Source organism: Equus quagga, chromosome 11, assembly GCF_021613505.1.
Source record: "Equus quagga isolate Etosha38 chromosome 11, UCLA_HA_Equagga_1.0, whole genome shotgun sequence".
NCBI classification, from domain to species: Eukaryota; Metazoa; Chordata; class Mammalia; order Perissodactyla; family Equidae; genus Equus; species Equus quagga.
The window spans coordinates 62,913,654-62,940,771 of NC_060277.1; the positions used below are offsets into that span (position 1 = coordinate 62,913,654).

At 41.9% G+C, this 27,118-nt stretch overlaps 1 protein-coding gene across 11 annotated transcripts in view; it reads right to left on the bottom strand.

The window, feature by feature from the left end:
• Positions 1-27,118, bottom strand: part of DNAH9 (dynein axonemal heavy chain 9) — a 324,423-nt gene that overhangs the window by 211,949 nt on the left and 85,356 nt on the right. For all 11 annotated transcript variants that reach the window (XR_006890674.1, XM_046676357.1, XM_046676358.1 and 8 more), the window contains 4 exons: positions 25,792-26,031; positions 25,281-25,441; positions 8,830-8,986; positions 4,360-4,464 (listed from right to left, as the gene is read on the bottom strand). Coding sequence is in view for 10 of the 11 variants with exons in the window: in XM_046676357.1 (XP_046532313.1) it covers positions 4,360-4,464; positions 8,830-8,986; positions 25,281-25,441; positions 25,792-26,031 (663 nt within the window). In the remaining variant the exon portion in view is untranslated. The remainder of the gene's footprint in view (positions 1-4,359; positions 4,465-8,829; positions 8,987-25,280; positions 25,442-25,791; positions 26,032-27,118) is intronic.

Consider the following 27,118-nt stretch of genomic DNA (forward strand, 5'->3'; position numbering starts at 1 on the left):
CCACCATCATCACCACCAACATTACTACCACCACCATCATCATCATCGCCACCATCATCATCATCACTACCATCACCACCTTCATCACCACCATCATCATCATCACCACCACCACCACTACCAGTGTCATCATAACAGAGACTAAAATTTATTGAGTGCCTACTATCTGTAGGGCTTTGTTTTAAGTGCCTCACACATATTAACGCATTTAATATTTATTACAACTGCACCAAGTAGGTATTATTATTACCCCCCTTTACAAATGTGGAACTTGAGACATGGACTTGCCCAGGGTCATACAGCTAGTAAGTGGCTGAACCAGAATTGAACACTGCAGTGTGGTTTCGGAGCCTACACACATAACCACTTCCCTGCCCACTTGCCTGGCTAATTCCACTCTGCAGGAACCTTTCTTTTAAAATCCCAAGCACACGTGGAACTTGCTCACACAATCTCTGGATCCCAAGATGGGCTTTATTTTGACCCTGGTCTGGTTCTTACTGCTTTCCCTTTGCTCTTGCCCTCGGCTCCTTGGGGGGGGGGGAGCACACTAAGAGAGCCCTTTGGCACCCCCCTGCCCCCCAGCACTGAGTGCTGCGTCGGGGCACTATAGGTGTAACTATTCATGATGAATGGTCCTGGGTGTGAGTGAGTGCAGTCACAGGAGCGCAACCTGGCTAGTGAGAAGAGGAAATGCCCTCTGAAATCTGTGGCAAGCAGCGAGGGTGCAGAAGAGAGGGTGCAGAAAATTATAAAAGCAAAGATGAGAGAGGTGGACATGAAGGTGGGTAGAAATACCAGAGGATAGTGGGCAAGAGAATAAAAAGATGGAGGAAGACATCAGCCACTAGATATCTGCAGTGGAAGACGTAAGGAGAAAAATTTGAGGTACGCAGTGGAATTATGGCTTATCAATCAAAAGCCTACGCTTCTCTGCTGATTTTCAGAACCTTTCCAGCCTAGAGTTAGTTCTCTGAGAAAGGTTTATGGGAGTTTTTGGCTCCACATCTTCTGCCCGAAAATAGATTATACCGAAATTTCAAAGAGACCTTACAGGTGCATCATTTTTGGTTCCAAGTTGTGAAGTGACCGTGCAAAGGTGAATGCAGCCAGCTAATGTGCTTTCTTTGTCCAGCCCAGGTTTTTTTTTAAATTGAATGAGTTGACAACTTTTAGAAATCCAGAGATTTTTAAATAAAAATCTGGACTTTTAGCTTCTCTTTAAGATTGAAAAGATGTGGCGACACTGACTTCACAATCTTGCAAGGCAGAGGTGTGCTGGTATATGTTTAACAACCAGTTCTCCAGGAAAGCAAAAATGCCCCTAATTTGTAGAATGTGCCAGTTTCCACAGTGAAAATTCTCTGCCACCATAGCCAGTTTCAGCTACCAATGTGACAGCCTGAAACATGAACTGAGCTTGTCAAAGATTTCAGTCCAAGAGAATGTTCAGGCTAACCATTTGACTTCCTTCCTCTACTAGCCCCTACTGAGTCGAATAAACATAAGGAAAGGGAAAACCATTAATCACTGCTGGGAATGAGAGAAGAGCTCCACATTTTTGCAACTTTCAGGAGCTTCACCAAGAAATAGTTCAGGCAAGAGTCAGTGGGTGGGAGCACCAACTGGCTGTCACATGCAAGAGATGGAAAGCCTGACCACTTTTAGGAAAGGAGGAAGTGAAGGCACCTTGCAGAGCCCTTGACCACCTATGCCTTCCAGTGGCAGCTGGAGACAAGGGTTAGTGATGGAACTAGCTGATGGTATGAGTTCCACCACTGTTCAGCCATGTGGTGACCTCAGCACCTGCCCACGGCTCCAAGTCCAGCCTACCTGTGACAGCAACAGACGCCTGGATGAGAGAGGTGACAGCATGTGGGGGTTATATGGATAGAGGCTGGCTCCTGCCAGGGCAGACAGGCCAGTTGGAGGGGTAGGATGCTCCCCCGCTGGCTTCCTCCACCATGGACAACCTTCCGTCTGCAGATCATCCCACTCCGCTTCTGGTGCCCTTTCCCTCAACTCTGCACACTTAAGAAAAATGTCAGTTCAGCTAAACTTCGTCCTTGCTCCTTTGTCTAGAGCTGAAAGAATTAAACAGAGCCCTATAGGGACCAAAGAGTCCCTCATAGCTCCAGTTTTCTTTTTTGGTACTGTATACATATTGCTTTGAAAATAAAAGCAATTGATAAGAGGAAAATTAAACATTTTTGATCATATGGTATATGGGTACAAACTAGGAGCACCCGCCCCAAGGACCTCGCCAGAGCTTTGATCACTGTATGGGACCTTGACATTGGCTTTGCCTTGTTGAGACAAGAGCCAGGGGGAGGCTCCGAAACCACAGTTTCTTCTAGTGGGAAATGGGGGCACTCAGCTTAGTGCTGGCAAAGGACACAGCTCACTATGCTGACTGCGGGCCTTGGGGGCAGCAGGCTCCCATTTAGGCCTTTGCAGCTCCAATCAGGACCCCCGTGAGAGACCCGTGACTTGACTGCAGCCACTGATTCTCCTCCTGCCCAGCCCCTGCCACGACTGCTGCCAAGTGGAGGGTAATTTCCCTTTCTGAAACCTCCCGGGCTGCCCTGCGGCCCACTGAAGAAAGCAGAATCCACAACATGGCATTTAAGTCTGTCTACTATTTGGTTCAAACCTGTCTCTCTCATCTCATTTTCTCCTCTAGACTTTTACCCCATATACACCAAATCTGTGCTCGATCCCATGGGTGGCAGTGTTGGCTTCAAATACTAACCTTGCCACTTGCTAATGGTGTGCCCTTTCCCCTCTGATCTTCAGTCCCTCTCTCCATTCTATATATACGTTAATAATGACGGCTTATAGGGCTGTTGTGGGGATAAGAGAGACACATAAGATACAAGGTATAAGAGATGATATATGAGATGCACCTGGTGCAGAACAGACTTTCAAAAAAGGTTTGTTCACTTTCCCTACCCCCGCCCCCTGTCCACTGCTCCCACTGTCTATGAGATGCTTATCCTAATCCAAATCCTCTCCATCTTCTTAAGGCCTGGCTTCAAGATAACATATCTAGCAGTCTTGTCCCATACTGACAGTCAGAATTCAAATCACTTCTAGAACACTGAACAGTGCTCATCTCTGTCTCAAGAACTCTCTCTTTTTTTTGGTGAGGAAGATTGGCCCTGAACTGACATCTGTTGCCAATCTACATCTACTTTATGTGGGACGCCACCACAGTGTGGCTTGATGAGCAATGTATAGGTCCGTGCCTGGGATCCAAATCTGTGAACCCTGGACCACCAAAGTGGAGTGCACGATCTTAACCACTATGCCACCGGGCCAGCCCCACCCTGTCTTCCTCTTGTTGCTTGAGGAAGATTGTCCCTGAGCTAACATCTGTGCCAGTCTTCCTCTATTTTGTATGTGGGACGTTGCCGTAGCATGGCTTGATGAGCGGTGTGTAGGTCCATGCCTGGGATCTGAACCTACAAAACTCAGGCCATCAAAGTGGAGTGCACAAACCCAATCACTATGCCACCAGGTCAGCCCCATCAAGAACTCATCTTTTGAAGTTAGGGATCATGTCCTATTCAACTGGGGACCCTTCACCCTAATCTTGAGCACAGCACTTACTATGTTGAGGGTGTTCAACAAGTGCTTTTTAGGTGAATTGAAAGACAAGTGGCATGCTTACATAAAATCTGACCCAAAAATGTCTTTCTTCATTCAATAACATTCACATAGTAATCCTCACTTTATATACTGTCATGTGTCACCTAACAAGGGGGATATGTTCTGAGAAAGGTGTCCTTAGGTGATTTCATCATTGTGTGAATCTTGTAGAGTGTACTTACATAAACCTAGATGGTACAGGCTACTACATGCCTAGACCACACGGTACCAGTCTTGTGGGACCACTGTCACATATGCAGTCTGTTGTTGACTGAAACATCATTATGCATCACATGACTGTATAATTAAGTGAATTAGGCTGAGAGAAGTGGAGTAACTTGCCCAGACTTTCAGGCAAGGGAAGAGCTGAATTTTAAGCCCCAGTCCGACAATTTCCAAAGTCCGTGCCCATTCCAAGGAGCTGGGCTCTGCCATCTGGTCTGATCCTCCCCTCACCCTTATGAAGCAGGGGGCACAGATGCTCTTTATGCCCATTTTAGGCAGAGAAAATGGAGTGCCACAGTCAGTAAATGGATCCACCCTGGTAGGGACCTGCAGGATCCCCATATCCTGCACTTGGACCTGATTTCAGAGGGAGGAGGCAGGGGGTCAGGGAAGTAGATGAGGAGAGGTTGAAAACAGGATGTAGACTTCTACAACGCTTGGCATGAAGGCTTTGGGGCTCCCACCAACTTCTGGCCCCCTTACCTGCACTGCCACCACTGACAAGACCTCCACGGAGATTCTATTGAACTCATCAAAACAGCCCCAGGCACCAGTCTGTGCCAGGCCCTTGTAGATGTTGCCACAAGACTGCAACAAAATGTACAAAGATTAAATTACTAACAGTGCTGGGCATATCATACACGTCTAAGTCATTTTCTATCCTCTTTATTACAGATACTTCCAGTCCCCTAAGGACCACTGGTTAGAAACGTGTATTAAAATTTCAAGAACAATTAAATTTTTGATGGTTGTAGGTGCTAACATAAGCCACGGGATCAAACAGAACCTTTTCAAGATACTTGGACCAAAATCCCTTTAAAATGTCATCAGGCTTGCATTACTGTTGATTCTCTAGCTTTCAAAATCCCAGGAAATGAATAAAAGATTATTTTTCCTTCACCATACAGACAAAAAGCCTCCCACTCAGCCCTTGGCGTGTGCTGATGAAAAAGTTTATGTCTGTATCTTTAAATCCATGCCCAAATACCCAGGCTTCCCAGAGTGATAGAAAGCGGGAGATGGGAGTGGGAAGTGATAACATCTAGAGAAAATAAATTATAGGTAAATTTTTTCAAAAGAAAGCAAGGAAGGAATTTCAAAGGGAAGATGGTATATCTGTCCTAAAAATAAAAACCATTCTGGGCATTCAATGTAAACCAGTAAACCATGAAGCAATATAAAAGAATAGGTTACTGGGAGACACTCTCAAGGCCACTGGCAAGGAGACATCATTAGAGCGTTGGAAACTGTAAATAATGGAAAAGTCCCATTCATTTACTCAGTGGACATTTTTCAACTATCAGCTCTGTGCATAGCTCGTGTGCTAGACACAGAGGGCTAGTCCCTCGACGAACTACTAGTTAGGTTGTGGAGAGAATGTATACACATAAAGCAGGTAAAGGAATAGAACTTGGGTAAAGCTGGAAGGTAGATTTGGGAGTCATCAATATACAGCCAAAACTTGAAATTATAGAAGAGGATCAGAAAATGAGATGGAGAAGGCAAGATCAGAGAGTTGGGAGAATTGTGGAAGCATAATGTTTCAGATGCCAAGAGAGGAGGGAATCTCAAGAAAGAGTGGGTGTTCTATAGTGTTGGTGCTACAGAGAGGTCAAAAGAATTCCAGATACTTTTGGGTTCAAACCCATTTGATGTTTCATCAACAGCCTCTCCAACTTGAGGTCAAGGGAGGAAGTATTGCTGCTATCATATAAAGAACATCTTAGCACTAAAATGCAACCATTTCCAGAGAAAGTGGCTGGCTTTATGGGTTTTCCAACCAGCACTACTAGAGGAAAGCAAGAACTTTCCCTTTTCCCCATGTTCCACACTGTTCTCATGCCCACCTCATTACCCGATGCCCCCTTACAGACTTCCTGAGGCGGAAGGGATTGTAAAGGTCCTTGACTACAGCCCAAACTCTCCACTTTAGCTCCTCCCTCTGTTTCACCACCCACCCCATCCCCAGGTTCCCCAGGTATCATTTTTTTTTTTTAAAGATTGGCACCTGAGCTAACAACTGTTGCCAATCTTTTTTTTTTTTAATTGCTCTTTCTCCCCAAATCCCCCAGTACATAGCCATATATTCTAGCTGTGGGTCCTTCCAGTTGTGGCATGTGGGACGCTGCCCCAGTATGGCCTGATGAGGGGTGCCATGTCTGCACCCAGGATCCGAGCCAGCGAAACCCTGGGCCGCCGAAGCAGAGCATGCCAACTTAACCACTCGGTCACGGGGCCGGCCCCCCAGGTATCATTTTTATTTAAACATATTTTAAGCCTCTAGTTCTTTGTTTTCCATTCCTACTACCTCATCATCTGGCTCCTCACCTTCTCTGGTTTGAATGACTTCAATGTTCTCGCCAAATACTTTCCTTCCTTCCAGTCTCTTCCTATCTTGATTCATCTGGCTGCTCAAAGATTCTTCCTTAAATACCATTTGTTTTCATCATGCTCCTACTTCTTTCCTGAAGGCTGCAGGGTCTTTCTGTAGCCCACCACTTCAAAGTCAGAGTCTCTCAGTGGCTTTGTGTCCCTCCTTTCCTTTTCAACCCCATCTCTTATCTACTCCTGTTCCCCAGTCTGCTTTAATGTACTCAGTCATCATTCCATGTTTATTTCTAGCTTTTTCTCTAGAGATACAGAAACAGAATATGTTGCTGTGTCATAAATAATACATCAAAATGATGCCTGGTGAAGTCCATGACAGGTCTTCCTGACCCTCACTCCATTCCTCTCCTCTTCCCAGCCAAGCCCTATGAGGAGAGCTCAGGGGTGAAGTCAGAATGAGGGGTAGGACATCAACTGCACCTAAGACTTGGTCATGTCTTTAAAGCTGGTATTTTAATGGGTTAGCCTTGCTAGAATGTCACATGCCTTATTTTGCACTCACTCAAACCTTAAACAGCTCGGGTCTCACACCCTCCATGATGTCTTTCCTGACCAGTGCACTCTGTGGCCCTCCCCCTACACTGGAATATTCCACAGCTTAGAGTTTGTAGGACACACATTAGCATTCAGAGTAATACTGTCTGGTATCCCCCCTAATTATTTAATATATCTTTCTTGTCTCTCTAAATGGACTGGGTTGTACTTTATCTATCATCTATCTAGTTATCATCTGACTATCTATCTGCCTATCTATCTATGTACCTATATCTACTTTTGATACCCTTCCATCATGCCCAAAACATGCTGAGCAATGGTGATACTCAATAAATTAACTTGATTGCTGGATGTGCTTTGTGATAAAAATAATTCTGAATAGCTGGACAACAAAGGGAAGAGGAGGTTTACCAGCTTAGTCACAAAGGATGTTTGATGTCTAGGGCACCAAACCCCTTTAGGGTTTCACTATGGCTATACCTATTGATGTTACTCTGATCAGTCTCTAGCCTAAACTCACATGACTGAAGCTTCACTCACAGTTCAAACAAAGGATAGACTCCTCCTTTCACCCTGTACTCTTAGAGGAATCAGTGGGGTCGGGGTTCAGTGATGTGTTTTGAAAGGATTAGGTAAAATGACCTTAGTGACCCCTGGCCATGGGCCAACCCATCTCCTTCTGTTTGCTATGTTGGGCTTGACTTTGAAGAAATCTGGGTGATTGTCTTCAATCAATTTCCAGTCAATCACCAGGACTTCTACATCTAAATGAGTGCATACTCCAGAATGTTCCTCTCGGGAAGCTATACCACCATTGTTCAACTATAGAAGAATCTAGAAACAAAACAATCCTGAAGGCTGAGTTTATTTCTTTAAAGGGGGAAAAAAATCTTTCTTCTTCCAGCCTGACTTAAAGAGAAACATTATCTTAATGTGTTCATCAATAAAAGCAACCATGTTAAAATTTAGAGCATGTAGACTATGGGGAGGACAGCTATTTTGGGTTTGAATCCTCATTTTGTCTGCTTGCTAGGAAAAAACACAGTGCTATAGCACTCTGCAAACCTTTGCACAGTAAAATTTTATATATGAGAACTTATTAAAGTTATAGAAGATGAATCTCATTTAAAGAGTTCTATATGTGGTAACTGCAAGTATTATCTTGCAGTCTCTAAAATTATTTTTAAATTAAATTTATTTTACAATTAATATATCATATGATTTACATAAAAAATATTTAATCCATTTAATGAAATGGTTTTATTTTTTCAATTCTAAATTTATTTACATGCCATCTTGTTTTCAAAACGGACTGAAGGCAGTTTACAAAAATACATACAATAAAACAAAATAAAAATAGTCAGACAGTGAGATAATCTGTTATTACACTTCTTTAAAAAGGAATCTATATAAGGTCTAGTTGTGAGCAGAATGCTGCTAAGAGGTAACCTCATGGGCCTTTTGTTTCTCTTGCTTTCCTCTATGACACAGAACCTGGGATACACTAAAAAAAAATGTAAAAATGAGTGCCTGAATGAAGAACATTAGCCTTGCACTCCTTGCACTTGTCTTTTTTGGGCATCTCTTGCAAGGAGTAGGGGTTAATCTATGCTGTCTTCAGAAGTGACACATGCCCTTGTAGAACAGTTTGCCCTTGTAGATATTCCAGGGGAAATGCCCCCTTTTACCGCAGAGCCCAAATATGATTTTTATGTGAAGACTTTATGTTAGCCACTTACGAGCCCTTCTGTGATTCTAGGTCAAATAGCAAACTTAGGCCTTTGAATATAGGTTCAACTTCTTCATTTGACATGACAAGTGGAAGACCCCAAAGGTGAAGTAACTCATCTGTGGTTGCAAATCTCATCAGTGGAAGCAGATTCCCGGTGCTAAGGTTTACAGGGAGGTCCACAAGCTCCAGGGGTCAAGGGTCCTGAGGTCTCCTGTGAAGGAGGGAGGAGAGACCTCCTTGTCTGGGCCTCTGAGCTGGACTAGGGTGGTGTGGTTAGACCTGATCCCTGGTTTGGACTGCCACCCAGTACCTAGTCCCTTCTGAAGCTGGGGCTGTACCTTGTAGTCCATCTGCTCTGAGCAGTTAAACACGTAGACCATGATGCCCAGTGCTCGGCCCAGGTCCTTGGTTGTCTCCGTCTTGCCTGTGCCTGCAGGTCCCGCTGGAGCCCCACTCATGGTCAGGTGCAGAGACTGGGTGAGGGTGATGTAGCACCTGCCAAACACAGGAGATCATAGGTCATTCTCGGTGCCACCGGTGGCCAGATGAATAGCTCAGGCCCTGCTGGTCCCCAGTGAGATAGAGCTGAGGTTCAAGGCCATAGGAGGCCTGACACAACTTCTGTAAAGGAAAGCACAGAGACCCCAACTCCTGTCTGCTGCCCACAGTGCTGTGGAGAGAACTTTCTAAAGGACCATCTGATCATGATGCTCCCTCCCTGAAGGACATCAGTGGCTCTCTGCTAGGCCTTTCCTCATCGTGCCCCTGCCTACTTCCCCAGCTTCACTTCTCACTGCTCCTCTCTCTCCAGGCCCCAGTACTCCAAAGCCTATTCATGAGGAGCTATTTTCACTTGCCTGGTGCTATGGTCTGAATGTTTGTGTCCTCCCCAAATTCATATGTTGAAATCCTAACCCCTAAAGATGACGGTAGTAGGAGGTGGGGACTTTGGAAGGTGATTAGGTCGCAAAGGTGGAGTGTTTAGGAATGGGATTAGCACCTTGTGAATGAAGCTCCAGAGGGATCCCTTGCCCTTTTCACCACGTGAGGACACAGTGAGAAGGCACCAGCTCAGGAGTCAGAAAGGAGGCCCTCACCAGAAACTGACATGCTGTCACCTTGATCTTGGGCTTCCCAGCCTCCTGAACTGCGAGCAATAAACTTCTGTTGTTCATAAGCTACCTTGTCTGTGGTATTTTGTTACAGCAGCCCGAACGGGCTAAGACATCTAGACACACCAGGACCATGCTTGTCCCTCTCTCCTTTCCCATCCAGCCCCCAACCCTTCAAGGAGTCTACCTGGATGACGTTCCTCTTCAGTCTTTGCCAGTTGATTGCTACTAACCCCTTGGGGCTCATATTTGATGTTACTTCACCCACTAAGTATTATTTCACCCCTCAACATGGAGTGAGAAGACACACCTCAGTTGAGCTCCTACTCTGCTGTACTCCACTTTAAATTCCAACAAAATGTATGATACATGTATATAATACACATCTTCTATATACATCTTCATAAGATACATGGAGGTGGGGCTATGTCTTATTCATTGTTTCTTCTCCAGAACCTAGCACAGCTCCAGGCACATATAGACACTCAATAATTATTTATGAAACAAGCAAATGAATTCGTGAATGAATGGATCAATCATTCAATCTGTTTAATCCTCCTGTCACTATTTTTACTGACAATAAAATAAACTTGTCTTTAAATTTATTTCTAGTACTTTTTAAAGGAGACTTAAATTTCCAATTAGACTCACTTTGAAATGTGCCTTTGCATACTAAGCACATGAAAAGATGTTCAACATCATTGGTCATTAAGGAAATTCAAATTAAATCCACAATGAGATACCACTACACATCCACTAGGATGGCTATAATCAAAAAGACACAGTAACGAGTGTTGGCGAGGATGTGGAAAGATTGGAAACTTCGCACATTGCTGGTGGGAATGTAAAATGGTACAGTCACTTTGGAAGACAGTTTGGCAATTTCTTTAAAAGTACAGCCCACCATATGATTCAATAATTCCTCTCCTAAGAATTTACCCAAGGGACATAAGAGCACTTGTTCACACAAAGACTGACACAGGTATGTTCAGAGCAATATTCATAACACTAAGAAACTGAACACAACACAAATGTCCACCACAGCGAATGGATAAACAAAATGTCATATATCCAGGCAATGGAATACTATTCAGCAATATAAGGCGATGAAGTACTGATATATGTTATAACATGGATAAACCTTAAACAATCTAAGTGAACGAATTCAGATGCCAAAGATCACATATTATATCATTTCATTTATGAAATGTCCACAAAACACAAATAGAGATAGACAGCAGATGAGTGGCTGCCTGGGAACGGCGGCGAGAGTGGGGATTGACTGCAAATAGGGTGATGGCAATGTTCTAAAACGGGCTTGTGATAATGCTTGCACAACTCGGTGAATTTACTAAACATCGTTGAATTGAACTCTTGTAATGGGTGAACTTGAAGGGAGGAAAAGTGTAACTCAATAAAGCTGTTAAAAATGTGCCATTGGCTAAGTTTTTAATACCTAGCAAATCAATACATAGGCGCTCAACGTGCAGTCTGGACGGGGAGGGAACATCTGAAGGGACCTCCGAAATGAATTCTCTTTATTTCTGAATCTGATGTCTAGAGTTGACCAGAGACTCCAAGTTACCACCTTTCGTGCCAGGTGGTGACTGAGTCCCCACTGATCCTACTAAGCCTAGAACCAAAATGCTTTTGAATAGACTTGAAGTAAGTTCTCGAATTCTGCTTTAAATAAGTGCAGATTCCCATATCTACTCTGGCCTTTGGAAGTGATACCCAGGAAGGCAGATCCCTCAGGCAGAGAGGAGAGGCGTGTGGGATTACTATTCCACTGGAGTTTTCCGGTGTGATGGAATATGTTTACTCAGTTGATCAGGGGACCCAGGCTGCATTTAACCCCTGGTGAGCCAGGCTCATGCAGCCGCCTCACTTTTCCCTGTGGACAAAGCTCACATTAGAGTTGATCTGTCAGGCAGGCCCCGAGGAGAAGTGACCTGGTGTTAAGGTGAAAAGCTGGATCCCGTGTCACCTTGCTCGGTCACTGTTACCATTTGGCAAAGATTCTTTCCTCTTTCAAATACTCATAGCCAGATCTTCACAGAGTCCTATGTGCAGCCTAATCATACGTGCCCTCCCTGGCTCTGAGTTTCCGGCTGCAGATTGGCCCCATGCCTTCCACTTCTCCTAGCCTCAGGCTTCTTCTTGAACTAGTGGGACCTGTTGCTGCCCAGCCCTGTACTTCCCAGGAGGAAATGCAGCTGCCTGGACCAGTGGCATCCCAGCCTGCAGCTGACTCTCCTCCCCATCCTCCCTGCCACCCCCTTTCTGCCCCAGGGCTGTTCCCTCTGCTGGCTAGAGAGCAGTGCCCGGCCTCTTCTCACTGGAGCTGCAGGGCTCTCAACGAATCTGGGAACCCAAAAGCACAAGGCTTCACAAACATAGAATTCTCATAGAAAACTCAAGAATCTCTGAAAGAAATCCTCAGAACTGGGTGTCAATCTCTTTTTGGGTATCTACTGAGCTTCTGATTATTGTAGAAGAAGCACTGGGGGGAATGCCAAAATGTGTATGTTTTTCCTGTAATAATACTCTAGAGCTGGACGGGACTTCTGTGATCAACTAATCCAATGCCTCTATTTTATAGATGTGTAGACTGAGGTTCAGCGGGGGAAAGTGGGCTATCTAATAAGCTCTAATAACTAACACAGGGCCAGTGGGGCTTTAACTTGGACCATGAGAAAAACACAAAGGAAAGAAAGAAATAGCATTTCTCTCTTTCACATCAGGGGTTGCCATTATGCTTGGGCTACTGAATTGGCAGGATGTCTCAGTCCTTTGGGACACATGCTCCTGTTCTAAGATTCCATCTGTGGTCTTGTTAGTGTCCATCCCTTTAATCACCCAAGCCAGCTGCTTCAATGTGCTCCTGTTTCCTAGTGAGGGAGGCAGATCACACTATAGTGAGTTCAGGCAAGGATTCTGGAGTCAGACAGACTGGGTTCAAATCTTGCCTCTACTACAAAGTGTCTGTGAGACTTGGTCAACTTATTAAAAGTTGGGGCCTTAAAAAACATATGTTATTGAGGCCCATCATGCAGTATTTTCTTTGTACAAAGGAATTTAGATAAATTTGCTGCTTCAAAAAGAATAGCAATTGCGAAAATGGCAAGGAATCCTTTAAGAAAACCTCTTGCCTAGCCAACTAACCCCAACACAGATATGGATCAATTTAGTTTTGTTGCTTATTGGAAACACAAAATGTTTAGTGTTGGAGGAGACCTCAGGGATTTGGCTCTTTAACCACACGGGGCTCTCTCCCATTGAATCCTTCAGATACGATCATGTACTCTTTTCTTCCAGTAAGGCAGTTTATTATTTTAGAAGGCGGCCCCTTCCACAGTGGGCCAGTTCTAATTGTTTGAAAGGCTTTCCTATTATCAAGCTAAAGTCGGTCTTGTTTTCTTTGGGCAAATGACTTCTATAGGATTTCTTCTTATCTGCCCCACCAGGCTCTTATGAGGGAGGATAAGATGAGACAAGAGATATGAAAGTAACCTGAAAAGCAGAAAGCCAGTCCACTTTCAAGGTATTATTTTTTAAGGCATTAAATATATGAAATGTAGCTTTTCTTTTTTTGACATAGTTATTCAACTGGCAGATAAATAAAATATCAAAAGATTCTGTATCTTGATTTCAGCAATGAACACAAATAAATAAATAAATATGGTCTAGCTAGTCAAAGAATTTGTGAGATCATAGTTGGTTTGTATTCATTTTCTATTCCTATGTAAGGCATTACCATACATTTAGTGACTTAAAACAACACTCATTTATTATCCTACTTCTGTATGTCAGAAGTCCAGGTGAATTCTCTACTTAGGTTCTCACAAGGCCAAAACCAAGGTGTCAGCTGGGCTGGACTCTCATCTGGACACTGGAGAAGAGCCTGATTCCAAGTTTATTCAAGCTCTTGGCCAAATTCAATTCCTATGAGCTGTAGGATTGAGGGCCCCATTGGTTGCTGTTAGCCAGAGGATCTCTCAGCTACTAGAAGCCATTCTACCATCCTTGCACATGGCTCCCTCCATCTTCAAAACCAGCAATGGCGTGCCAAATTCTTCTCATGCTTCAAATCTCTCTGATTTCCCCTTCTGCCTTCAGGCAGGAGAAAGCTCTGCTTTTAAGGGCTCATATGATTATATCGGGTCCACTTGAATCATTTCCCTTTTGCCATAAAGCAAAACATAATCATGGGACAAACATAATCATATTTATAATTTTTACCCATACTCAAAGGGGAGGAGATTATATAAGGGAAAGGTCATTGGGGATCATTCTTAGGATTCTACCTACCACACGTTTCAATAATCATATGAACACGATTACAACAATATCTGCCTGAAGGGAGGCCTCTAGTGGCATCACCAGGACTCATGTCCCTGATGTTCAATATCTTTATCAATAACTTGAATTAAGAAATAATTGATTAGAGATCTTGTCAAGATGGCAGCATAGACAGACTCTGAACTCATGTCCTCTCATGAACACAATCAGGTTACAACTATTCTTGGAAAAGTTACCCTGGAGAGAGAACTGAAAACTGGATAAAAAGAACCCCCACCACAAGGGACAGTCCTGACTGAGGTGGAAGAGACAGAAATTCATTCTGGAGAGCAAAAAGCCACCTTTGTGTGAAAAAAAAGCCAGCCGGGAGGGAGCCACCCTAAGGTATGCAGCCCTCCCTGGAGGAGTGGGGACCTGAGCTGGGGCACGACATCGCTATAAGTATCCTTCAGACTCAGCAAAACTGAGACAAGTGTCAGGCTATCTGGCTTCACTGGCTACTAACTACAATGGGGATACCCTCAGAAAAGCTATTGACATAAGCGGAATAAAGCCTGCTCTTAAAGGGCCCACAGACAAATTCACCCACTTCAGAGACTAACCTAAAATCACCAGAAAGAAAGCTGCACAGCCATTTGATGAAAAGAGACTCACCTGATAGGCTCTGAGTGCATCTCAGTGAGAGGTAGGACCTCTCTGGAGACTGAGACATTGGTGGCAGCCATTGCTATGACCTAGAACAGGCATGCTGACACAGATGCTGGCAGACGCCATTGGAGTTCTTCCTCTGGCCTGTTAGCCTAGGGGTCTGCCACACCCACTAGAGCACAGATTTAATCCAGTTCAGCCAGGATAGGCAGCCCACCCCAGGGACTGGCCCCACCCAACAGCAAGCCCTTGGGCAAATTTTCAGACTGCATAGACTGGGTGCCTGGATCCTCTACAGGCAGGTGAGTGTGTCTGCCTCTGTGGGGCAGCACCCGTGTGAGGACCAGGTGAACTGTGGGAGGCACTGGTGGAGAGGTGGGGGCCTCCACAGTGGGGCGACTGGGTATGTTCCAGGGGGTTGGGAAGTGTGCATGGACCAGGACTGTGTTTACAGTGTGTGTGGATCTATAGGGGTGGGCCTTATCAGTGGCAGAAGACCTGTGCTTTACAAACAGCCACAAAGGAAATTGGCCCCACCTTCCAAAGCCTGAAACAATTGGGTGCTCCCATGCCTAGGGCCAGCCCCACTCAGCTGCAATCCTAAGAGAGGTGACAACAGCCTTGCAGGCCTGAGGTCTACAGCAACTGTAAGCCCCTGAGCCTAGCAACCATCTACACGGGTGCCTACTCATTTAACAGGAAAACTGCAACAGAAGTGTGCTATTAGACCTTACAGCCAATGGTGCTGGGGCTCCCCAAACCCAATTTATGAATGCTATAAACTTCTTTCTTAGAACAATTTTTGCTGTCTCCCATAGATTTTGGCATGTCATATTTTCATTTTCATTTGTCTCCAGGTATTTTTTGATTTCTCCTTTGATTTCTTCATTGACCCAATTGTTGTTCAGTAGCATTTTGTTTAATCTCCACATTTTTGTAGGTTTTCTGGTTTTCTTCCTGTAGTTGATTCCTAGTTTCATACTTTGTGGTCAGAAAGATGCTTGGTATTATTTCAATTTTCTTAAATTTATTGAGACTTGTTTTGTGGCCAAATATGTGATATCAAGTCAAGTTGCAATATACAAAATCAACATACAAACATCAGTTGCATTTCTATACACTAAAAACAAAGTAGCAGCCAGAGTAATTAAGAATACAATCCCATTTACAATTGCAACAAAAATAATAAAATACCTAGGAATAAACTTAACCAAAGAAGTGAAAGATCTGTATACCAAAAACTATAAAACATCATTGAAACAAATTGAAGAAGACACAAAGAAATGGAAAGATATTCCATGCCCTTAGTTTGGAAGAATTAACATAGTTAAAATGTCCATATTTCCCAAAGCAATCTACAGATTCAATGCAATCCCTATCAAAGTTCCAACAACACTTTTCACAGAAATAGAACAAAGAATCCTAAAATTTATATGGAACAACAAAAGACCCCAAATAGCCAAAGGAATCCTGAGGAAACAGAACAAAGCTAGAGGTATCACACTCCCTGATTTCAAAATACACTACAAAGACATAGTAACCAAAACAGCATGGTACTGGCACAAAAACAGACACACAGATCAATGGAACAGAATCAAGAGTCCAGAAATAAACTCACACATCTATGGACAGCTAATTTTCAGCAAGGGAGCCAAGAGCATACAATGGAGAAAAGAGAGGCTCTTCAATAAATGGTGTTGGGAAAACTGGACCCACACGCAAAAGAATAAAAGTAGACCATTATCTTACACTGTGGACAAAAATCAACTCAAAATGGACTAAAGACTTGAATGTATGACCTGAAACCATGAAACTACTAGAAGAAAACATAGGCAGCACACTCTTTGACACTGGTCTTAGCATCATATTTTCAAGTACCATGTCTGACCAGGCAAGGGAAACAATAGAAAAAATAAACAAATGGGACTACATCAAACTAAAACGCTTCTGTACAGCAAAGGAAACCATCAACAAAACGAAAAGACAATCTAACAATTGGGAGAAGTTATTTGCAACCCATATATCAGATAAGGGGTTAACATCCAAAATATGCAAAGAACTCATATGTCTCAACAACAAAAAAAATCAACAACACAATTAAAAATGGGCAAAAGATCTGAACAGAGATTTCTCCAAAGAAAATATATGGATGGTCAAGAGGTACATGAAAAGATGTTCAACATCATTAACTATCAGGGAAATGTAAATCAAAACTATAATGAGATATCACCTTGCTCTGGTGAGAATGGCTATAATTAACAAGACAGGAAACAACAGATGTTGGAGAGGATGTGGGGAGAAGGGAACCCTTGTACACTGCTGGTGGGAGTTTAAACTGGTGCAGCCACTATGGAAAACAGTATAGAGTATCCCCAGAAAATTAAGAATAGATCTACCATAAGATCCAGGTATACCACTGCTGGGTATTTATCCAAAGAACTTGAAAACACAAAGGCATAAAGATAGATGCACCCCTATGTTCATTGCAGCATTATTCACAATAGCCAAGACTTGGAAGCAACCTAGGTGCCTATCAAGGGATGAATGGATAAAGAAGATGTGGTATATATACACAATGGAATACTACTCAGCCGTAAGAAATGATGAAATCCAGCCATTTGTGACAACGTGGATGGACCCTGAGGGTATTATGCTAAGTGAAATAAGTCAGAGGGAGAAAGCCAAATACCGTATGATCTCACTCATACGTCGAGGACAAAAATAACAACAAACAAACACATAGGAAGAGGGATTGGATTGGTGGTTACCAGAGGGGAAGTGGAGAGGGAGGGGGGCGAAAGGGGTGATTAGGAGCACATGTGTGGTGAGGGATTGTAGTTAGTCTTGGGGTGGTGAGCATGATGTAATCTACACAGAATTTGAAATGCATTACATGTGCGCCTAAAAGTTATATAATGTTATTATCCAATGTTACTGCAATAAAAAGAAAGAAAGAAACAAAGAAACAAAGAAACAAGGAGAGAAAGAATGGATCAGCTAGAAGATAGACCAAAATTCTAAATAATTTTAACAACTGAAAATGATGGAATAGACTTAAGAAAGTGAAATTTAACAGGGAAGAATGCAAAGTAATCCTCCAAGTAGTTGCATATAGAGATGGTAGGCGACGTGGCTAGATGGTAGTTCACATGAAAAAGACCCAGGGCTTGTAACAGGTTCCAAGCTCAACATGAGAAACAATATTAATAGAAGAAAAATATCCTCAGCATTAACCTAAAACAAATCTCTTCCTTTTACAACATTTTAATATTTAAATTTTGAAAATTATCTGTCCTCAGCATACATGCCCCCAATTCTAGGATCTATTCCTAAAGCCATTTGGTTATGAGATCCTTTGTCACGCAGTGTTCATCTTTCTCTTTACCCACGATAGTTGGTAAATGTCTTTCTTAAAATGTGTCACAAAGAACTGAGGGCAATGACTGATACATAATCTCTCTAGCAAAAATAACAGCATGCCTAATAATTAAACTTGAGTATTTATAATTGTGCTTCATATTATGTGTATGTCTTAAATATGATTAGAAACTCTAGAAGCAACTTAGAAAACCCAAGAGAATCAACAGTAAAATTCATAGAATTTTTAATACAGAGTACTAAACCGACAGAATAGAAGATAAATTTACAAAAATCAATTTTCTCCTATACACAACTGAAAAGAAGGTTAAAGATATAATGAAATTAAACAAAGATTTCTTAGCTACAAGACCAACAGCATGGTCCATGAAAGAAAAAATTGACAAATTGGACCTCATCGAAATTCAAAACTTTTGAACTTCAAAACATATCATTGAGAAAATGAAAAGATAAGCAACAGACTGGGATAAAACATTTGCAAACACATGTCATATATCCGGAATATACAAAGAACCCTTACAACTCAATAATAAGAAAACAAACAGAGCAATCATACAGCAGGTAAAAGATGTGAACAGACATTATGTCAAAGAAGATATACAAATGGCTAATGAGCACATGAAAAGATGCTCAACATGATTAATTATTAAGGAAATACGAAATAAAACCCAAATGAGATACCACTTCACATCCACTAGAATGGCTATAATAAATAAGACAGACAATAACAAATGTTGTGAAAGATGTGGAAAACCAAGAACCCTCAACTTTGCTGGTGGGATGTAAAATGAGCCAGTCATTTTGGAAAATAGTTTGGCAGTTTCTCAAAAAGTTAAACATAACACTGCCAATGACCTAGCAATTCCCCTCCTAGATATACACCCAAGAGAAATGAGAACACATGTCTATACAAAGACTCGCAGGCAAATGTTCACGGCAGCAGTATTTATAATAGCCCCAAACTGGAAACAGCCTAAATGCCCATTAACCGGCAAATGAAGAGGCAAAATATGCTATATCTGTAAAATGGAATACTGTTCAGAAATAAAAAGGAGCAAACTACTGACACATGTTCCATCACGGATGAACCCCTAAAACATTATGTGAAGTGAAAAGACGCCAGACGCAAAAGACCACATGTTGTTTGGCTCCATTTATAAGAAATGTCCATAATAGGCAAATCTATAGAGGCCAAAAGCAAATTCGTGGTTGCGTGAGTCTGGAGGTGAGAAAAAGGATTAACTAAATGGGCATGAGGGATCCTATCGAGGAGGATGGAAATGTTGTAAAGTTGATTTATGGTGACAGTTACACCACTCGATGGTTGCTAAAAATCGCTGAATTGGACACCTGGAATGGGTGAAATTTTTGATATGTCAAATATACCTCAGTAAAGTTGCTTTAAAAGATATATAATGAAAAAATAATGTTATATAGCGACAAAATTTTTTAAAAGACCCAGAAATAATAGGAAATACTCAAAACCTCAAACTCAAAAACTCAAAAAAAAAAATACTCAAAGATACTTATAAACTTTTCTGAGACACACAATTGAAGAAATGAATAAATAGAAATATATCACATTTTATAAAGATGGCTGTTTCTCCAAAATTAAGTTGAAGGTATTAAGTTTCACCAATCAAAACCCTAATTGTTTATATCTTGGAACTTGACAAAATGATTAGTTCATTTGAAAGAAGAAAGAGAAGAGCTAAAAAAAATGGAAAATAAAGATAGATGATGCAGACCTTTACTCTAAAAATATTACAGCTCCTGATAAAGTTACAATCCATAAATAGTGTGGCATATAGACTGATTGATATACTGATGAAACACAATAGATACCTTTGAGGTAGTCTGATAGACTCATAACTTTGAATATGGTAGAGCAAACATCCAAAATCAATGAGGGAAAGGACTCATTACTCACTAAAAAATGTTGGGACCACTTGTTACTTGGAAACAACAAAAATAAATAAAATTATATACTCCCTACCATAATTTCTTGGGTTTCCCCTGCCCAGGATCCCACACCTTGGAAAGCCGTCACCCCTCCACACCTTGCATTTCTATGGGGCTGTCAATCAAAGTATTTCCTACCCTCCCAGGGGTGGATGGGCACAGGACTTAGGCTGGGCAAAGTGCTCAATCTCATTGGTCACAGTGACTGGCTTACAAATGGGTACATGATCCAAACAGGACCAAGCTGGGTCCCTTCAAGGAATCTGATACCTGGTGCTGAGAAAGGGAGGGTTTCTACCTCCTGGATCAGGAGTCATAGAAGGAGGGCATGGAGACCATCTTCCCAGCCATACAAGGAAAACCTATGCGAGAACGAAATCAACACTCAGGGGAAAGCAAAGCCATGATGTGTGTGAGAGAGTTCAAGCCCTGAGATCTCCCTGTTTACACCTTGGAGCTGGTTACACTGCACCAAGCTGGACTCAGTTCCCAGGTATGTGAGCTAACAAGTCCTCCTTCTGTTTGTTAGTTTGAATTTGGCTTCTATCATTCATAACCGAAAATGTTTTGATGAAAACACTTACATTACCCGAAGTGAAAAAGTTTACCAAATAATTTAAAAAGGTTAAAGGAAAATGTAAAATAAAATTAACTATAATAAAATATGGCTGAATCTGATCTTGAAATGAGCAGGGACTTTTTAAGCATAAAAGTAATAAAATGGGCAATGACAATAAGAATTCACAGGAGAAGAAAATCTAATATTCAATAAACACATAAAAATGCTCAAGCCTGTGAGTAATTAAGGGCATTCAAATCCAAATGAGATAACATTTTGACTAATAAAATCAGTGATATTTTTAAAAATAATACTTAATGCTGGTGAGGATTTTGTGAGATGAACACTCGTAATCTACTAGTGAGAGTGGGAACAATATTTTTTTCAAGAATAATTTGAAAGTATGTATCACCTAATTGTCTTGCTTCTTGGAATCTCTCCTGGGGAAATAATGAGAAATATAGTAAAAATTTATAGATAAGCAAGTCCATGGCAGCTTTACTTTTAATAGTAAAAGCTTAGATTTAATTTAAATATTCCATAATATGGTTATGTTACATTCACATGATTGTAATTTTATTTTTTTTAAATCTACATGCAGAAGGAAACAGACTAAATATTAACAATGGCTATTTCTAGGCGACTTTTACTTTTTTTTTTTTTTTACAGATTATTAAGTTTTTCAATAACAATATCAGATAAAAACCTAAAAAAGAAAGTGTATGACTTTTGCTAGTTGTGTCCTTATCCAGTAAATCACCTTCAAAGACTCTTGCATCAATTATATCGTGCCTACTTGCAGTATGCTTGAGAAATTAAGAGGTACTTGAAATTGATAGGCAGTTGATTAAAACAGTACTTACTACAGCACAGGGCTGAAAGCGCATTTGTGTGTGAAGGTGAGGGAAGGGGAGCAAAGGGGGACGAGACGATCCAAAGGTTAAGAAACAATTTTTGAGAATTACTTTTGTTCAGCCTGAAAAAACATTTCCATTTAGTTCTTGAACTTAGCATTATGCCAAAGTCTTGCGACAACGGCCAAACCATTGTACTTACTTATATATTCAAGTCCCATCCAGGCAGTGGGAAATTCCAAAGAAACAGGCGTAATCAGTGGAATGTACTGTAATGCGGGTGTGCTTTTAATGAATGTGCAAAGGTTGTACGGATCAATTGTCCATTTGATTAATTCCTCTGGCAGGAGAGAATTAAAAGGACTTAAGCTACACACCGGCAAGAACTGAATGCTCTTTAAAATGCGATTTTCTGCATTGAGGCCAATTTTTTTCTGGGCAAAACATTTCTTGAGATAATAAAAGAAGTCAATGAGAAAATGGAATTTCCCATATAAATATTCAACTACATACTACTTTGTCAGAAAAGCATCTAATGTGCAAAACAAGGTCAAGGTCTATATAGTATTCACCATTATTTACAGCAAATCTTCTTTTCAAATTCTTATTTGCATCATTTCATAGAAGAGGTGATAAATTCCTATTTTAGAAATAATTCATTGTCAAAACTTTACTCTCTCCCTTGATAAGGTGTTCAACATTAGCATACTAGAGACCTCTAAATCCAAAAGAGGTAATTATCTTCTTCAACTCCTGGGTAGGTGTGAAGACCCAGGGAAAAGAAAAGTCTTGTACTTTTATCACTTGGAATGATAATGTGTGATCTGTCAGTGGAAAGGAAGAAAATATTCTGAATGGTAGGGGGAAGCAGAGCACATACCCAGAGTCTCAGAAATAATTTTTCTGCATTCACTAAGGGGTATTTCTTGAATGCCTGTTATGTGCTACACACAGTGCTGGGTCCTGCAGGTAGAATAGTGAGCAAATCAAAGTGAAGACTACCATGGAGCATGCAGTCCAGAGTGGGAGAGAGATACTCATGAAATCGCTCAACTACATAATGGCTTCATTGTTCTGTTCGGAGTGATATAAATTGCCAAACTATTCGCTCATATACCAAAGTAGACAGAAAAATTCATTGCAATAGGGAAAACTGTACCATATTTCCTTCCTGTTTTGGGTAGTTGTCTTGCTGAGACTCACTATAAAGAAAAAGACACATGAGAGGGTCCACTTGGAATGAAGCTTGAGGTGGGAAAACTTTTCCTTTAACTCACACTGAATGAGCTCCTCCAACTGATTAAGCCCAAGTAATACCCTTAAGATGCCAAAACCCCCACAGCTGCTGCTGCCTTTACTGTCCCAGCTGCGGGGAAATCTGCATCTCCCTCTGAACAGACGTAATCTGCCTTTTTCCTGAGCTGGGGAGGGGAGGAGGGTCGGTCCCCAGTTCAAGCAGAAGACAGAGTAGCTGCTCCTTCTTTGGGAGCCAAGACACAGAGTCCTGGGTAGACCCCTCCCCCAAGCGAACCTCCACTTCTTGATTCTGTCTGTTCTTATGATCTAGGTCTTCAATATTCAACCACCATTCATTCATTTGACAGATATTAATTCAAAATCCACCAGGCGCTGGTGATATGGTAACAAACAAGACAGGCAAAGGATCACAAACAGGGTACATTCCAAAGGGGAATGCAGACAACAAGCAAGCAAGGAAGATCATTTCAGAATCTGGGAAATGTTAGGGAAAAGATAAACAGAGGGATCCATCAGGGTTTTCGCTGTGTGTGTGTGTGTGTGTGTGTGTGTGTGTGAGGTGGGAGAGGTTGTCTTCAGAACTCAGAGTGGAATGAAAGGATGAGAAGGGGACAAGGGAACAGAGAGCATGGAGAAGGGCATTCCAGGCAAAGGGAACCACACATGTAAAAGGCTGTAAGTCAGAATGCACTTAAAGGGATCAAGGAACAGAAGAGAGGCCAATGTGGCTGGAAGGCAGGGAGTGAGGCATCAGGGTGGCTGGCAGGAATTACTAGGTCCCATGAGGAATTCAGATTTTAGTCTAAGTGCAGTGGGGAGAGACTGGAAATAGTGACGTGACCTCTACAGGCTCCCAGAAAAAAAGAGAGATATAAGAGTAAACAAGGAGTGGTTTGAGTGGGACTCTGGCTGGAACGTCTTTCCAGACGGGGCAGGAAAATGAATGAAAGAAATGGAAAGCACGGGGGGGAGATGAACCATGAGGGCTTACTCTACGGATGATATTGGGATTTTCAACTACTTTGGATTTCCCATGTCCCTATTCATTCCATGAGCATAGCGACTACAAATTTAGCTAAGCATTATTTGGAAATATATCTTAGGATTTAACCAAAATACAAGCACTTAAAATAGGCAGAGAGAAAATTAAGCAAAAGGTGGCACAGATTTGTCCATTTTAACCTTCACAATTTATGACAATCTCTTCATTACCTACGAGTCACTTATTTAGGGTGAGCCAGTCATTCAGATATGCAATTCTTTCTAGAGAAGAAGAGATTTAGTGTTCAATGGAATTACAAGGGGAAAGGGCACCAGCTCTGAGCAGAACTTAGAGAAATCTCAGCAGAATTAAAATATCATTTCTCACATGGACCATGCCCTTACTCCCCTGTCTTTTCCCTCCTTTGCCTGTGTTCTGCTGTCAGATAAATCTTCATAAAATACAGTTTTCATCGTTTTACTCTTCTGATGGAAAATTTTCAATAGTTTATCATGACTCACTGAATAAAAAAAGAATATACACTTTAAACTTTCTAGTCTAACACTTACCCATCTTCCTAGCCTTATGACCACTGCCTCCCCTAAAGTCAAGACTCCACTCCCCCTTCTAGGAACATGTCTTGAGTTTGCCCATTCCCATGCCTTTGCAAAAATTCCATTTTTCAGAATGCTTATCAGAAGTTCTTTGACTTTTGGGAATCCTAGACCACTTTAACAATTAATGAATGCTATAGATCCTCTCAATAGAAAAAGTGACATGTGTGCAGATTTCTGTACAATTTCATGGACAGCCATCCTACAATGTACTGAAATCCTATTGGAATCCTACACTTTCTTTAAGATCCAGGTCAGATACCATCTTTTCCCTGAAATGTTCCCAGTCTTCTTCTCACCGTGGGGGGGACCATCTGTGCTCAGAGGGCTTACTGCGGAGTCACTTGCTTAGAAATTTGTAGCCTATGGCTGTAGCCCTATTTTATACTATGGCCTTGCACTTTTTACCCTTATGTTATTTAAATCTTTCATCTACATATGTCTTATTTCCCTTACTAGAATTGGAGTTCAAGGGCAGGAAATGTTTTAGTCATCTTTGTATTCCCAGTGACTAGTTCAGTGTCTGGTATGATTTCATTCATGAGTGAATTAATACGAATGGCAGAAAATATGGCTCCCTAAAAAATCGTAAGCTCCTTAATGGTAGGGGTGATCTTGCTTTTATCTTTGCATTCCCAGAGTGAGAGGTGCTGAATAAAAGCGTCAACTTATCGATAAGAAACAAGTAATTGGGATCATTTTCTGAGCACTTATTATACACCAAACTTTTTACAAGCATTACCGTCTTTTATCCTTACAAAACTCATGTGAAGTGAGTAACTACCTCCATTTCACAGATGAAGAAACCAAGGCCTAGGTCAAGTTGCTCATGGTCAAACAGCTGGTATGTGTTACGGCTGGTGTTAGAATCTAGGTGTGTATGACAGCCTAGTAATTCCTTAAAAAGTCACAGCTCATTGATTCGCTCTGGGGTTCATTCTGAGAAGAGCTGTGCCCTACATCCTTTCAGTTTTATTTTACATCTGTTGTGTTAAGTCAGGCCCTCCTCCTGCAGCTGTGGACAAATAGAAAGTGGCAGTGGCCTTGACCCTGGATGGCCATTGGATGGCCTGAGCCTGACAACAGTAGGGTTCTTGTCAGTGGCTGACAGCAGCGCTCACCTGTCAGTCAAAGGTGTGATCACCAGGCGAGGTGTATTTCCCAGGTACTCATAGGAATATAGAAACTGGGCATCACAAATGTTGGCAAAGCAGTGTTTGGCCTCATCATCCCAACGATGCCGCAGCTGTGACAGCCAGAGGAAGGCCTGGGCATTGTCTACCTAAAAAAAGAGAGGCAGAGTAGGTGGGTGAATCACAGTGTTCAACAGGTAGCAGATGGCCCCTTGGCCTCAGGACACACAGGGCTCTAGATAACTTGAATATTGTCCACCAGTCAAGAGCCCAGCTCGCTGAGCCCACCACAGCATGAAAAGCATGGGCTGCCCTGATTACACTGTTTTGCAGGGGATCTTAAAAGTTGGGAGCAGCCACCATGATCTTCCCCCAGCTCCCTGGCCAGTGCAGAGCCTGGGGTCCCCATGTTTTGGTTGTATGTGAACTTCTCCCTAACCCCATTATTTGTGGTGTAGCTGCTCACAAAGAAGGACAATCCTGGATGTTTGGGACCCACCTTCTGAGCAATCATTTTGGCCACCACATCCCGGGCATGCACATCAATGGTGCATATGGTCATGATCTTCTGCCGATCCCCCTTGGAGAGCTGGCCAATCAGCATGGTGATGAGGGTCCTGAGCTGGGCCACTTGCTTCTTGTAATAATCCTTCATGGCATTCTCATAGCCTTCCTCCAGTCTGGCAAATGCAATGCCCACCTCTGTGGTCCACCAGATCTGAGTGCAGGTCAGGGCCACCTGTGGCGCCAAGAGTCACTTAGTAAAGCCATTACCAAGACTGTTTCCAAAACCAGCCCACTCCTCACACAGCAAGGGCGCAGAACGTAATTGTGCGGGTGACGTAAGCCTCCTCCCTTCCTCTTCTACCAACAACGTAAGTCAGGCATATATGCCTCTGTGTCCTGGGACATGGGAAGTGGTTACAACACAAGAGGGAGAAGTACTTTCTGTTCTTGAAAAATGTGTTATTTGGTTAGAAGAAATGTGTTATTTGGTTACTCAGTCAATGTCAGTGACTTTTAGAAATTGCTACACTGATCGTTCTGTTTTTACTACACAGGCACAGCAGCTTTGCTGTGCTTGGGAGCATAACAATAAGTCAATTAAGCATCTCAATGACACTCAGCCTTTGATCTGTTCTTCTGGAACATCTTATGGTCTGAGTATTCTAGTTTGGTGAGCTACTGCTGATCATTTGTGGCATATTTTTTCTTGTCCACAATATTTTCACTACATTTTTCACTTCTTAAAACCTACAACCTTGAAAGGCCTAGTCTTGATGGTCAAGGTGAATTACACCAAAATTCAATATAGTCAACATGATTTGTGTTTTTCAGAGATTCGCAATAGATGGAAAAATTGATTCAAATGAACATTTCTTCTGTTTGTTGGGAAACTTAATATGGAAATGCACAATTTTGATCATTCATGGTAGAGAATTTAGATACATTGATCGTCTGTAGTATCATTTAGTTTGGGAGACACTGTTCTAGAAGATATCTGTCACAATAGCAATAGGCAACAAATTTTCTTGCCTCAAAATTCTGACTCAGGTAAACAAGGAATCCTGTTGGCAATTATTCCCTTTGTGAAATAGAGAGTCCTGTTGTAGTAAAAAGTACCATTCCCCTAATTTATCAGTTTTTGCCTTTGGATTTAGATATATTGGATTTTGTTAAAGAAGTTCCTCCAGGAATGTGATCTTATTGGAATGGCTTGAATGTGATGTGCCAACTGTACTGTTGAAAAAAAAAAAAAACCTCTTCCCTCCTGCAGTACTGACTTATTTCTCTTCTCACTGTCTGTCTACACTCACTGTCAACAT